The 15,051-nt window shown below is 45.2% G+C and overlaps 1 protein-coding gene across 1 annotated transcript in view; it reads left to right on the top strand.

Annotated features, from left to right (window-relative positions):
• LOC126545895 (telomerase-binding protein EST1A-like) overlaps positions 1-15,051 on the top strand; it is a 100,465-nt gene that overhangs the window by 40,558 nt on the left and 44,856 nt on the right. The window contains exons 11-15 of the mRNA XM_050193939.3: positions 961-1,255; positions 2,183-2,280; positions 9,382-9,485; positions 10,269-10,439; positions 12,211-12,366. Coding sequence (XP_050049896.2) covers positions 961-1,255; positions 2,183-2,280; positions 9,382-9,485; positions 10,269-10,439; positions 12,211-12,366 — 824 coding nt within the window. The remainder of the gene's footprint in view (positions 1-960; positions 1,256-2,182; positions 2,281-9,381; positions 9,486-10,268; positions 10,440-12,210; positions 12,367-15,051) is intronic.

Genomic DNA, 15,051 nt, shown 5'->3' with positions numbered 1-15,051 from the left:
GCTAATTTGCCTTAGAAGCATGAGCTGCATACTAATAAAGCTTGACTGTCTTGATGAGCCAGTAAGGTAACTAGATGAATACTAGTTACCTCCTGTTGCAAAGCAGTGCTTCCGCTATGCCTTGTGCAACTCGTTGTAAAGTGCGCTTGTTGCCGAGCTTGTCTGCAGTTTTCTCTCTTTTTTTCAGCCTTATTTTAACTGATATTTTATCTTGCTTGGCTGTACACTATGGGGTATCTGTATACGTTGATTTTTGCCATAGGGTAAATGGGACTTTGGCAAAGGCCTCATTACGCCCAGTCCGGCAGTACAAGTGCTCACCATGGTCAACACTGTATTGCCATTCTACCATTAGATGAAGATGTTTAAAGTTCCCAAGAATGAAACAGACACAAAAACAAAAGAAAATGATAAAGAAGAATGCATTGTCATGTCTAAGGATAAAGAGGAACAGAGAATGGAAGAACCACAGTGCTAACACTACTGTACTGTATAAGCTGGTTGTATATAGGGCCTGCTTGTTTTGTTTGCTGGCGGGTTTTCCCACTCTCAAACATATTTCCTGCGGCGCCAAAAGAATCTTCGCACGTTGCTGTTGTGTTGGTCACGGTACCGTGTAGCACTGGACTCTTCGTGCAAACCCACAAATCAGCAACATTTATAGAGCGTTCCTCAGTTCTGGGGCCTTACATTGCTATGGTTCATGTAATCCTATTTTTCCCTCTATCATGCTCGTGCCTGACAGCAGCAAAAAAATTGGAATGCTTGAGCCATGGAAAAAACGTGACAAGAGTTCATTGAGAGAATAATTATTACTAAGTCTGCTCTGGGAGCAACAAACTTGCAACGTTTGCCACTGGGCATTATTCTTGGTCATTATTTATCACCTTTTCTTTGCACAGATTCTTCTTATGCAATGGAACCAACGTGCCTTACTTACTTTCCCATCCATGTGTCCAGATCGCAGCATGGACCCAGACTGCCGTTCGCTGCTCCAGGAGCAGAGCCTGCAGGTGGCACTTGCCCACGTGGCCATTGTTTTGGAACGTGCCACACAGCTGCTGCAGCAGAGCTCGTCCTCCCCGTCGTCCTCATCCTCGTCCTCACCTGGTGCGCCCTCCTCCTCCTTTTCACGGGTCTCCCTTTCAGACGAGGTGGCTGAGCTGCTGCCCACTCTGAAGCTGTGGACGGACTGGATGTCCTGCCAGAAACGGCTCTGGATTCCTCCACCTACGCCGTGCGACTACAACACTAGGTATGTGCCACTTGTTGCTGTTTGCATGCTTTGTTCACGTTGGTCGTCGTCGTGTATAATCAAGCCTCAATACAGTTGAACCCATTTATCAGTACATTATATGTGGACTCATTCTTCAATATGCACCAAAATTAACCATGCTGAAACTGGCATTGGCAGTTACGATTTGGCACCACTTTGGCCTATTCGTTTACAGGACTTTGCATGCAGGTTCATCTCATGGAACCACAGTTGGGGATGCGATTATTGTGAGATAGGGGAAGGAATCCTAATTCTGAAAAGCAAAGTTGGGGGTGCATTTATTATGTGTATTCATTGTGCGTGTAAATACAATATGTAGCTTGTTCATAACTTCTGTAAGCTTAAACCTTAAAGTCTTGTAACTAGCTGTATAGCACTAATTATCTGTTAATCTTATAAATGAGTGTTGCGAGCCAGTCAGTGCCCAAAGCTTGTCTACTTATAGAAAACTTGAGCGCAGCATTAGTTTGGAGATATTTTGCACCAAAATCTAATGCACATTGCATTAGTGTTCCACATAATTCTGTGCTGCAGTATGCAAGGAAGGTTTTCAGGGAGAGCAGTAAGTGGACCATTAAATTTAATGCACTTCAACAAGGGTGAAGTCTTGGGCCTGGTGCTAGCCTTTAGATTTCTTCTATAAGTTGACATATCTTGAGCATCGACTGCTTTTTATACTGCATGCTCAAATGAATTAATAAATGGTTTTTAGTGAAACTCAAGTAAGAGCTTACTGGTTTCTGATGTCCATGACTGCTTTGAATTTTGGCCAGTAAAATTTGTAATGTCAAATCTTTTTTATATTTATACAATCAGAGAAAACTATTGCAACTATTGGTATCAATTTGTTGGTATGCTGGAAACTGAATGCTATCGCTTCTTTTTCTTTTCCTTCTATGACCTCAGTGTGAAAGGGAATGTTTGGACAACACTGGCAGACCTTCTGACAGTCCTGCGAAGGTTGAACCTGGGTGACATCAAGTTCTTCAAGGAGCCCGGAGAAGGTAATAATTTATCTGGCTTGCCATTTTATCTGTTGGTAGGTAGGCCCGTGCAGAACCTAAAATAATTGGTTTAGTTGTTTAGCCAGGTCATTTTTGTGAATGCTCAAATTCTGCCACGTTCTCATTTGGAACTGATTGGAAAGGGTAGGGTGTAAATGGTCTTTAACCCTTTAATGGTCACGTTTTTGTAGAGAAATGCATCCCCCCGCGGTCACAGTTTTTATTCCATATTTAGATTGTTCAGGTTAACTTATTTAATAAAAAAAGAAACAAGTGAATAGGTAATTTCTAAGTGGCAATAAAGTGACAAGAAATTTTATTAATGTGTGCAGTTTATGTTTTGTACTGTTTTCATACTCACTGATGTACTCACTCCTGCTTGGGCCCAGAAAGGGTCTGCAGTATATGTAAATAAATAAATAAATTATACATGGTGTATTATTCAGTACATAATTCTTTACAACTGTGATAAGATTCACACAATCTTTTTATATGCTGTGATAGGAGTGCTGCGCCAATTGCACCAAACTGATTTCCATGGAGGAAATCCTGCTACATGCTGTGCGAAATTGTCGTTTATAACAGGAACTGCGCCAGGCCTGTGCCGACCCACACCTACTCCGAATTCAGAATACATATTTTGCGTGCACGAGAAGGTGCCGCGCATCAAGCCCCCCTTCTTCGTGACTCACCCTCACACGCTTTCCATCATAGCTACAGCATATAGCCCTAACCATGTTTCAGTTTAGTGAAGTTCAGTTTATTTCTATTATACAGCAGACACCGTCGATGTATTCTATAGTATTCTAGTCCCTATAGTGCCATCACATGTGTCCCGTCCACATTCGCAGCCCCAGCTGGCGCTTTTAGTCTTCTGTTCTATTTTTGGGGGGTTGGGGGGGTCGAAGCCATGATTGATGAGGTACTTGGTAGTGTGGAACTCCATATTAATTTTGACTACCTGGGCTTCTTTGGCATGCACCCAATGCACATTCTTGCATTTCGCCCCCATCAAAATACTATGCACGAGAGTAGGCCTATCTCGCTGACCACCGCAATAACAACGATCGACCGCGGCTGCAATCTGGCCTCAGCTCGTCGTAGTGCGCTTGTTTTTGACAACATGAGTAACGAGGGCTTAAATGAACATGTTTTTGTTTTGTTTTTGTTTTTTTCGATTTTGTCGGTGTGAATTTTTCTGCTGCAAAAGCTTATATTTCTGCTCTAAACTGCGATTTTTCCTGCTCCAAAAGCTGCTCCCAAAGGCCAAGTGCCGCTTCCACCACTGTAAAAGTTTTAAATAAGTTTGACACGACTGGGGTCCGTACAGTCGAACCCGAATACAGTTAAAGCTCGATATAATGAACTTTGATATAACCAAATTGTCGATATAACGAACTGTTTAACTTCTTGTCCATAGAACACCATGTATTTAGAACCTCAATATAACGAAGTGTGTCTGTATTTGATTTCAACATAACGAAATTTCATTGCCACCACAAAGGAACGCTGAGACATTAAGGGGGGAAGCGGGGATCAGATCGCGATTTTCGCGAAAAAAATCGATTTTTGAAAAGTACGCTTTTCAGAATCTACAGCATCATTTCTATCTTGTACTGAAATATTTCACCGAAAAACAAACTCTAAGCACTTAAAATAAATATATTTGTCGGTGCCGGCGTCCACAAATCCGCCCGAAATCGCGAAAAAGCCGCGAAGTTCAACGCGCGACTGCTCGGCTTTCCCGCCACGGAGCGCCGCCATTTTGGTATCGTTGGAAAGCCCGACTCTTTGACTCTTTGTCCCAGCCCTTCCCTTCCTTCCCTGCCAGCCAGCAAGCGCACAAAAAAAGAAAAACAGGAGAGTGGCAGCACGGAGCAGCCAATGGCTGCCGCGCCCCGATTGGCTCTGCGCCGCGGCTCGTTGTAAGGCGCCTCCTCATTGGTCGACGCCGCGCCATAATGGCGGCCGAGGCAAGGAGCGCAAGGAGCGTCTGCTTTTGTCCGCTGCTGGGAAGCCTTTCTGGACTTTCCTTCTCTTGTGTTTCGAGGACGTCGGCCACGTGCAATGGATCCGCGCACGTTCGAAAAGAAGTACCGGACGAAGCATGCCTACGGGAAGCGGAAACGCAAGCCCGTCACAGCAAGGAAGAAGCGGCGATTGTCAGCAGGTGGTTCGGCCGAGCCGAGCGTCCGTTCAGAATCGGCGGAGTACGCGCCCAACGTGCTGTGCGATCTCTCGCCCAACGTGCTGCGGGATCTTGCGCAGAGTCGAGCACCAGCCAGCGATAGTGAGACGAACCATGATCTTTTGCCGTCGAAGCGCGGGCGCAGTGTTACTTCACCGGTGACGATCGACATGCCAGTGAGTCTCGCCGTACGCGAGCGTCCCGTCGCAAGTTCGTCCAGCACAGATTACGGAGTGAGCTTGCAGCGGTCATCGCCGCCCGACTGCAGAGCATCGGAGACGCGCTTCCGCGGTGTGTCGTTCAACGCCGAGATGTCTCCGCAGCCAACAACCGCCAGTGAAGGCAGTCCCATGCCATCGACGAGTTCCGGCGCTTCGACGGAGCTGCAACGCGGGCGCACGCTCGCTGCCGCGGATGCGCCGGCGGCCGACCTTGCCGCTCATCGCAGTGTTGACTGTTCGCCCAGTGAGCCACTAGGTGGAAAGGGGGGCCTGACACAGCAGCTCATCAAAAAACTGACAAACTACTATGGCCTTGCTCTGCAGAACCACTCGGAAGTCGAGGAAATGCAAAGGGCAGTAATGGCAACGTACTACCACATCACATCAACAGATGATGAGCCCCATCATGAGCTGTGTCCCCCTGGCCCCCTTAGCTGGTGCAACCACCGGTCAGCTGAGGCAGAAGGGCAGCCAGCACCAGCTCACAAGTACAAGCTTTCAGCTAAAGTTGCTGAAGCACTCCTGCCTGTGTACCAGCGCCTCTCAGACCCTCAGTTGCTGGCCCGGTGCAGAGGAGGCAAAACTCAAAACGCGGCTGAGAGTCTCCATTCAGTGATATGGTCACTAGTATCAAAAGACCAGCATGCCTCACTGTTTGCTGTGGAAACAGCAGTGCACGAGGCAATTTCAAAGTACAACTCGGGCAGTCTGAAAGCTTATTCAGACCTGTGCACAACATTGGGCCTGCGCCCTGGTGCCCTCTCTCTTCAGCGGGCTGTCGAGAAAGACTCCCAGCGAATGAAGAAGGCACACAAAGTCCATCTCCTGAAAGGACAGAGGGCTAAGAAGTCACCTGCTGCCAAGGACACCAAATTCTACAATGCAGGAGCATTCTAGACAGTGTGTGCCAGTATGGAACTTTGAGGCTTGTTTTCTCAAAAGTTTGTTTTGAGCTTATCACCTCGCTCGTGGAAAGCATAGCACGGCAATGGGAGCACGGATTTTAATCCTGTTTGTTTTGCTGCAATTGGTGAAGTGTGCCTTATGTCAAGACAGTCTCAGATTTACCATTTAGGCTCACCATTTTTTTATTACACAATAATTGGAGCATGATACATTCTAAACATAAAGAGAAGGTGCATACTATATCGTTTAGAAGAAGAGCAGAGAAATTTAAAAAGAAATTAAGAGAATCTTGACTTAGACTATACTTCTTAGTAACTATTAAAAACATTTACAGACCCATAACCCATTTTGCTGTCACGCTAGGCTTTCCACGAGCAAGCAACATGTGAGCAATATATAAATAATGATAAAATAAAAACTACTGAAGATATGATTGTGAAACTTTGCAGCTGTCTGTCTGATGCTATTTCGAACCTGTATGCCAAATTTCATCACTCTAAGATAAAAAATGAAAAAGTTAGTTCCGATCCCCTCATCCCCCCTTAAATGGAAACTCCCTGCAGACGCAGATAGTCAAACGAGTTAATTACAAGCGGCTGCTTGCAAACGCGCCTGTCAAATCGTGCACCAAGCGACAAGAGGGACTGCTGAAGTGGAGCCGTGTCATGCTCCGCATAAAGTCCAAGTTCAATAAGATCCTATCACGCCCCGTGCACCGTGTGCTTCAGGTGGGAGTGAAAGTGTGCAAGACTGAGACGAGAAAGATGGTGGCTTCATGAGTGCCGCCTTCCCACGCGAGCAAAGGGAAAGGGGAGGGGGTGAGCTCGTAGTAATGCATTCAAGCATGTGCGAGGGGGGCGGATTGGGGGTTAAGTTGGTGCGCGTCTCGGTCATGGCTGTACATAGCTGTAAGCGTGGCTGAGCACATACGCAGCCGCACACCCTGCTTTAGAAGTAATCTGCCGCATGTGCAAAGAGTGCGCTTGCCGACACTGCGTGGCATCATGTAAGCTGTCTTCCCGTGCATTTAGTATTGGAGGTTGCGTAATCTCGAGTTTCGGGGACTCGTTGGAGCTAGAGGCAGACGAAACACTAGCTCCCTGCTGCTGGCGCTTTTCCTGATAGTGTCGTCCCAGTGCGGGCAACGCTACCAGCTGCGGGGGCGGAGGGCACGTGAAAGCATGGCCGGCTTCACTTAATTTGTACCGCCGATGTGAAGATATCGTTGATGCGGCATGAAACCGTATCATTCATCACGGGCTCCCAAAAATATCTGATTGTTTTCTGATTCAAATTTGCCTTTTTAAATTGCCCGATAATTCGGATAATTCTGCGGTGCCGTTTTGTGTAAGAAAAATCGATCGGTGACTATATAAAAGGCTGAATTTCAATACAATGGAATTTCGATATAACAAAGCAAGTTGCTGATTTTACCGACTTCGTTATATCGATGGTTTAAAACTGACATATAACAAATTATTGGGTAAAATGAACAGCAGTAAAATCCTTCTGAAAATTTTTGTATAAAATTTTTATCTTTTATGTATAATTACCTATATATCAAACTTTCTTGTGATCCCCTTCAGATTCAGTATATCCAGGTACGGCTGTATTTTGTAACATTTTTTCATCTTTATCAAGTTTTGCATTGAGAAGCTGATTCTAGCAAAGACAGCGGTACGGCGTCCTTCAAGGTTCATACAAACCAACAGTGAAAGTCGTGGAATTGAATAAGTCGCAGTTTCGTCCCAAAAACGAAGCATTGAGGGCGATAGCAAAGTGTTAAAAACTACATGAAATAAGGTTTGTAGTTTTATTGGTTGTATAAATGCAGTAAACATATGCTTGCTAATTAAATTAACAAGCATGGTGTGACATGCGCACAGGCAAACATGAACAGTTCTCACTCACCTACCTTGATCATTCGCTGTTATAATGCTGGCATGATGAAGAGTGCTGGCAGCAAGAAGTGAACACTTCATGCTATCTCTTGCTTCAGCGCATCTCAGAAACTTAGGTTATGTGACCTTCAACTCTAGACGCAAAGGAAGACAATACTCATGAAGTAATCAGCTTTCGTGGCTTCTCTTTAAACATTGCATCCACCGCAAATACCACGATACAGTAGATGTGCTGAGCTGTGCAAACAGCCCTGTGCGCCATGCTTAATCACATGACGCCCCAGTAGTGGGTGCAGGTGAAGATGGCGTGCATCGATACACCATTTTTCTGCCTCACTCATGCACGCTTTACCTTGCACCCAGAGCGTGTGGTGCGGGGCGTGACATTATCACGCTTGGACTTTATATACGGAATATCACTGACAGCAACGGTGATAATTTGCCTGGAGTATTTATGTAATGGCTATTGCAGTAAAATGAAGTGTTATGGTCAGAGAATACAGCCCCAGAGATGCGTGCTCACAGTGAAAGCTATAAATGTCGTTCGAGTGCCTGCATTCAAACTCAGTGGTATACAAGCATTATAAAAACAAAAGCGAGTGAGAAACCTGCCGCCATCGATTGTTTCATCACTAGACGAGATTCTGTCAGCTGTAGTGTGTCTCACAGAAAAAGAGGCATGCAGAGCAGTATCGCTGGCTTGCAAGCACCTGCGTGTAAACAAAGTAATCTCATGCCTGTGGGAGAGCCATGCAGGCTGGCATCTCTTACTGACACTATCAAAGATGAGAAACGAGATAGTAATCAGTTTGCACAATAGCTGTAACTTAAAACAACACATGTGACATTGTCAAATATAAAGTGCTCAAGTGCAGACGTGAGCACATCGCTGTAAGCTATCCGAAGGGGGAATACTGTAGAAGGGCATTAACTTGCATCTCGCGGTACCAGAAAAAAGATTGTCGGAAATATCTGAATGCTGAATTAACGAATAAACAGCAAAAACAGCATTGAAATCAAGCTGGAGCAGCATCTTTTTATTTGATGAAGTACCGCGTTTTGGACGTCTGCCTTTTTGCTCAAATCCCAGCTGACGTAACAAGTTTTCTGAGCCCTTATAATTGATCAGCAGTGCGCAAGCAAGAGATCCACGCAAAGGCGGATGCGCATTTAAACAGTCAGTCGCCCACCGAAACAAACCTTCCAGCTGAGAACAATCTGTGGTTTGCAGCCACTGTCTTGATGCATTAAGGTTTTCACCTTCAAAGGCTTGCAGGACGTGTTGTTTGTTTTTAATGCGTGTCCAATGTGCGTAGACTAACATGCATTTTTGCTGGGACCAAAATACCATTCTGAATTTCTGAATTAATGGGTGTCAAATTACTGAGTTTTTACTGTACTACTCCTAAACCACTGTGGTGGCAGCCACCATAGAGCGAAGTGAAAAATCAGTTCTGGTGGGAGCCTAGAAGCGGCAGCACATTAAGAAATTTTTTCTAGAAGACAAGGGAGATAGCAGCACCTCTAGGTTGACGCTAACCGGTGCTTTGTTCTGTAAAGATGGATTTTTTTTTTCAAGTGTTTTGTTGCCATCATACATCTACGTCCATGGCCATTTGGGACTTGTTTCCGCCACCATACATGTTAACCACACGGTTAAGCCAACCAAAGCCGAAAAAACGGCAAATTTGACCATTTCCAATGCCTACACAATAACATCCACATCTAGAAATTCAAGAGAAAGAATGTGACCAAAGGCCTTGTGTAGGTCCAGATCAAAACTGCAAAAACTGCTATGCAAGTCATCAAGTTGCCCAATGACATTTGGTTTTTGTAGTTGTTACTTTGAAAATGAAGCCATATCTTTTCTCTCATTGCTTTGCAGATCGTGAGCTGGTGACCTTACCTGAAGATGCCACCCTGACCAGCTTTGTTCCCTTACTGGGAGCCCCTCAGGAACCCTTCTACGTCCAAGTGCCATGCGATCGGGTGAGTTGCGGTGTGTCAGCCCCAATAAAGTTGGTCCCATTTGTGGGGCCCAATGTCTCAACTTGTACAAAAAATTGCCACTACAGTTGAACCCTGCTATAAGAAATACCAAGACAACAAAATTCTCGCTGCAACAAAATATTTTCCCATCCCCGGCAAGCGGTCATAGAATTCAATGCATTTCGCATCTCTCGACAATGAAACACCACTAGAGAGCAGTTTTGCCGGGACATTTGTCGACATGTCATTAGCCCACGTAAGACTAACAGAGTGCAAGAAAGTGCTCAATTACATTTGCTGTGCACTAAAACTGCATAGAATAGTGCTACTGTGATTGAAAACTTCTTCAAGTGTGCGGGTTTCAATGCCACAAAACTGACATCACAGGCCGATTCGGTGTTTTCAGATGAAGATTTCCCAAAGGCACAGATCATGCCAGTGCTGTTGGCCCAGTATTGTCATCGCTGACTGATGCGTGGGGTGAACTTTGTGTTGTCTACGACACTAGCAAAGCAGGCCTGGGACTCCGGGCTCCTTAACCTGGCTTTGTGTGCAGGCTGTTGCTTTGAGGAGTGATGACATGTTCCTAAATGAAACTGCATTAGTGCTTAAAGCTACTACTGAAATCGCTGCAGAAATGTTCTGCTAGTACTTGCTCTGCGCCTTTCCTGCTGTCCCCACCCACCTCACTTCATCATGTCTGTGAGTGTTCTTACAAAATTTAAAACTCTCAAGTTTGCAGCTACGTATACTTTTTCTAAGTTGTGTGTCTTATTGGTGCAGGAGCGAGCTCGTAACTACCTGCGAATCAGCCGGATCCAGTTCTTTGGGGACTACCTGTGTGGCATCTCACCACCCTACCTGGAGTTCAATGTGGAACGCAAACGCTTTGTTTCACTTATCGCTGTCTTGGACACAGAGTCTGACTCCGAGAAAGACCTGACTTACGATTCGGTAAGTGTTTCGAGCACTGGTTCCTAATGGCCCCCTGTGGATCACTGGCATTCATTATATTGTGGTGTGCAGTTGTGATGGAAGATTATGTTCACATTGGCAGACCTCATTTCTTCTTGAAGCTGTGTTACTGGCCTACTATATACCTGAAACATACACCCTTTGCCAGGAAAGTTCCAGGGCTGAATTCTATTTCTTTTTTTTTTTCAATATTAAAGCTCAAGAAATTGGTGTAGCTGAGCGATCTTGTATGCGCTCAGAGTAGACATAACCTTGAATGGTTTTTCATGTAAATTCGCTAGGCAGGAGAGCTGTGTTTAGCAGACTACTGTTTTCCTTGTGGGCACTTTTAGTTTGACATCGCTCAAGTGACTTGACAGACACAAATTCCCAGCGGAGAGTTAATATCAAAGTGCGGTGAACGTGTGAATGCCTGTTGCAAGTTCAAATGGTGGAACTATCTTTACATCGTAATATATAGGCACAGGCAAAGCCAGTGTGTTAAAAATGTAATTAAAATAGTTGGGTAATTTTTATCCCAAGTGCCACATTGATGCATGCACATAAATTCAATTAATACTGAGACCATATAGTCTACAGATGTCTGTTTCCCACTGTGCCAAAATTGCTCATTGCTGCACCAATTCAGGTTTTATTGTGATAGCAATTATAGGAATATTCCAGGTGAATTTTCGCTGTTGGCGTCAGTGGGATGTTCCATACATAATTAGCTCTATGTATGCGACACATTTATCTGTGCCCTATATGCAAGCTCGGTGCTATAATATTAAATTGCCAAAGTTGCTCAGATAAAGTATTGTGTTCGTGACTGAATTAATACTCAGAATTTTTTACAATTGCAGCATGCAAACAAATGTAATTAGACATTTCATTCACAGCCCATACCTTTTATCTTAAATCATCTCAGTCTATTAAAAAGTCCAAACCATTTTAGTGCTCACAATCTGAAAGGCATATAATTTCACTGGCAGTACTCTTCATGGGCAGCATGGTGGTGCTTGTGCAATGCAATTACAGGCCCCACATGTTATGTTAATGCTTTCAAGGGTGCCCAGAGTTTGGCGCACCCTCATATAGTTGCACTTGCATATAGTTAGAGGAGCATTTGAGGACTTCAAGCACAACATTGAACCTTGCTATCACTGGCAGGGTGTTGCCCATTGGGCAAAACTGCCAATTTTTCGTCTGTGCCGAAAGATCAAATTGCTGTTCCGCCACTGCGTCTCCCTCTTTTTGTTATTACTCACCAAGGTGACTCAATGGCTACAGCCTTCTACTTGCTCAGCACAAGGTCGTGGGTTCAATTTTTGGCAATATTTCTATGGGGGCGAAAGGCCTAAACACTCGTGTACTTTTCGATTTTGGTGTACGTTAAAAGAACCCCAAGTGCGCAATATTACTCTGTAACCACCACTACAGTGTCCCTCATAACCCTTTGTGCAGTTTCGAGGTGTTCAACTGCAGCCCCCCACCCCCCCACCCCCCCTGTTCCTTTGTGAGTTTGCTGGCAGTGTCTATCGAGGAGACTGAACAAATTAGGCGTTCTCCTGGGAGCATCTCAGTGTAGTTGTTCCATGCTCCTGGCCATCACTGTTATGTAGGAGCTGTTCACATGGTAATTTCGGAGACCCTTTATTCACCGTGACATAAGCGGCCAGTTGTGGGTGTCTAATGTCTCACACTTGTTGTGTAGGGATGTGGGGGAGTGGCAAATGCTGGCTCGACAAGTGCAATCTTGGCACGGTTGCAGTCTGACGACGAGCTGGAACTGGGCGACTCTCTGGACGACCAGGAGGCACCGCTCAAGTCCGGGGAGGAAGAGAACGAGATCCAGAGGTTGTGGACCAAAAAGGAGCAGTTACGCAAGGCAAAAGAGCAGCATGAACGCCAGCACGCCTGCGTACAAGTGAGTCAGGGGCGTCTTTCTGACATTTGTACTTGGTTGCACTGAATTAGTAGTTTTACAGGGAAAGCTTGTTATACTGAAGTTATATAAAATTAATATGCCAATATGACACAGAACATATGAAACTGAATATGAAGCAACATGAACAGCCAATATGAAATTCCTTCTTCATATCCTATATTCTCTGTAAGCATGTGACCAAACAAACAAAAAAGCACTTTGCTGTCAGGTCTATGTGGATAAAATGCAAGCATATATGGTGCTTCGGACAGACCAGCAAAGGTCTTCTGTGGATTCTAACGGCTCGTCAGTGGCTTGACATGCTTATACATGCCACGAGAACAACCCTAATTTACAGATGCTCTCGATGTGCTACTATGAAATTGGTACGGTCAGACAGGATTGACATGTTGGCTTGCCAGCTACAGGCCAGCCAAGCCATACTGTTGGCCCAAATGCCAGTGCCCTTCTAGAATGTGCCATTTCAAATTTCTTCTGCTGACTATTTAGCTGCCAAGTGAACAGATATTTGCTTCACTATAACCCATATTGACTCGTATCTTGCATTTTCGATTTCATTATAACAATAGAATACAGTAGAACCTCGTTGATACAATCACATTTTGTACGATTTCCCAGTGCCAACAACATTCACGATCAAGACCACAAAAAATGACCCAGTACAGTTACGTTTCCATTTTTTTTACCGTTTAATGCATTCCCGGAAAACAGAATCTTTCAGCACCAACGCTCATTACATCGCTTAACTGTGAGTGTTTGATACATTATGTGAAAAAAAAAAATGCAAGGTATTCGTGCAATCGAGAGGGGTAGGCACCTGCAGTGGCAGCTTACCCACAGTGCTTATCCACCTGCGTCACATAAAAATGCCGCCATGCATTCGGTTTCCTACTCTGGTACCAGCGATTGTCTTCGTGGGTCATTGCACATTGCCATTCACAGCTCTCGCTGCCAACCCGTTGCGATAATCATCTTCACCGATCTGTTAGACAGCGCATGTGGCATAGGAAGCACACTGCATGCTTTTAATGGGCAATAACCAAAAGGCACACTGTTCCCTACTGCAGGCAGCATGAAGTGAGCATTATGTTTTGTTCTGGCAGCATCGTGGCATCGTATTCCAGTGTTGCCTACTAGCTCAATTGTATTTTGGTTTCCCATCGCCATCCTAAAAAGATAACGAACATCTCGAGTTGCTCAAGCCCCATGAACTTGATCGTGCCTCAATGATCCTCGTCAAGTTGGCATGCCAGAACTTACCACCAAAATGCTCTGCCCGAAGCAGCTGCTGACCCAGGCAAGATTCGAGGAGCACCAACGTAAACTTTCTGAAGCCACAAAAACGACAGTGCAAGTCTTGCGTTGCTTGGGCCCCACAAGATCGGTGCGCATTGGCATCTCGTGATGCAACAATTCTCGAATTGTGTAGCTGTCGACTAACGTTCAGTTTGCCATTGGATCGTGGGTTTGCCCAGTTAGTACATTCTTTCTGGCATTTTTCTCTGAAACATATGAACAAGGTTCTAGTGTAGTACATTTCACAGGCTTTACGTATAACAAAGGATTTACGTATAACAAAGGAATCCAGAAATCAGCACCTCGCTTTTGAATTAGGCATTTACACGTAGCATGCTCTATACAAAACACTTGGCTTCAGATGACATGGATAAATGGACTGTGCATGCTTGCCGTTATTGTACAACACCTTATAAAGAGGGACATGTGTATTAGAGACAAAAAAAAATCCCGAAAAGATCACTATTTTGAAAATGGTATTTTCGGAATTTCCAACTATTATTCTACCACTTCTCCAAATTTTGCGTATTTTAAATCAGTATTGTAGCAGTAATATAAATTTTTGGCACCAGTGTGGGCTAAATATGAGCCAAAGTTTCCATAAAGAAGCGCTTTTCCCATGGCGCGTGACGGCCCCCGCAGTTGTTCGGTCACGCCGACCCATATATCGTTTGAAAGAGCAGTCTCTCATCTTCATTTTCCTGCCACCACCGGCTCCGTCCACACGTTGGCCGTGAAGAAATTCCACGTCAAAAAGAACATCCAACGCGTGGTGTAATTGGTCGACAAAGGCATGTGACCCTCTGCTAGCCATGCCATTGGCTAGATTGGTGTTGTCTGCATCACTCCGCGGCCGCTCCACACACGCCGTGCATGCCAATGAGGTTTCCCACGTTGACAGCGATGCCAACCTCAACTCCGAAGTTTGCTACGAAGTTCAATTTTAGAAAAAAGAAGGGAAGAGGAAGTCAGCATATGACGTCAAGAAACAACACTCCGCCGCACCGCTTCCTGATGACATCGATAAGGCGCGTTTATAGTCCAACGTTATCGGTGCACGAGCGAGCGTCGCTCGATGCGGGGCTTGTCGGATTCTGGTGGCTTCGTCTTGTTACGCTGGCTGCACCAGTGTGTCGAACCATTTGTCTAACGATAAACGTTATCGTTCTCGCCAACGTGACGTAACGTGTGCGTGTGCTCACGCTGCGTCGGACTCTAGTTAGCCTGCCCGCTCCCGCAGTCAAGCAACGCCGGAGATCCCGATGGCGTGTTAGGTCTAGTCCCCCGAAGCACTCCTGATAACGGCCGCGTTTCATCCACATTTTGGCTCGACGCTACTATTCTGTAGCCGGAATTTTTGCGGCGTAT

The sequence above is a fragment of the Dermacentor andersoni genome, chromosome 3 (genome assembly GCF_023375885.2).
Source record: "Dermacentor andersoni chromosome 3, qqDerAnde1_hic_scaffold, whole genome shotgun sequence".
Classification (NCBI taxonomy): Eukaryota; Metazoa; Arthropoda; class Arachnida; order Ixodida; family Ixodidae; genus Dermacentor; species Dermacentor andersoni.
Note: the sequence above shows the minus strand (reverse complement) of the source record. Positions and strands in the feature narration are given on the sequence as shown.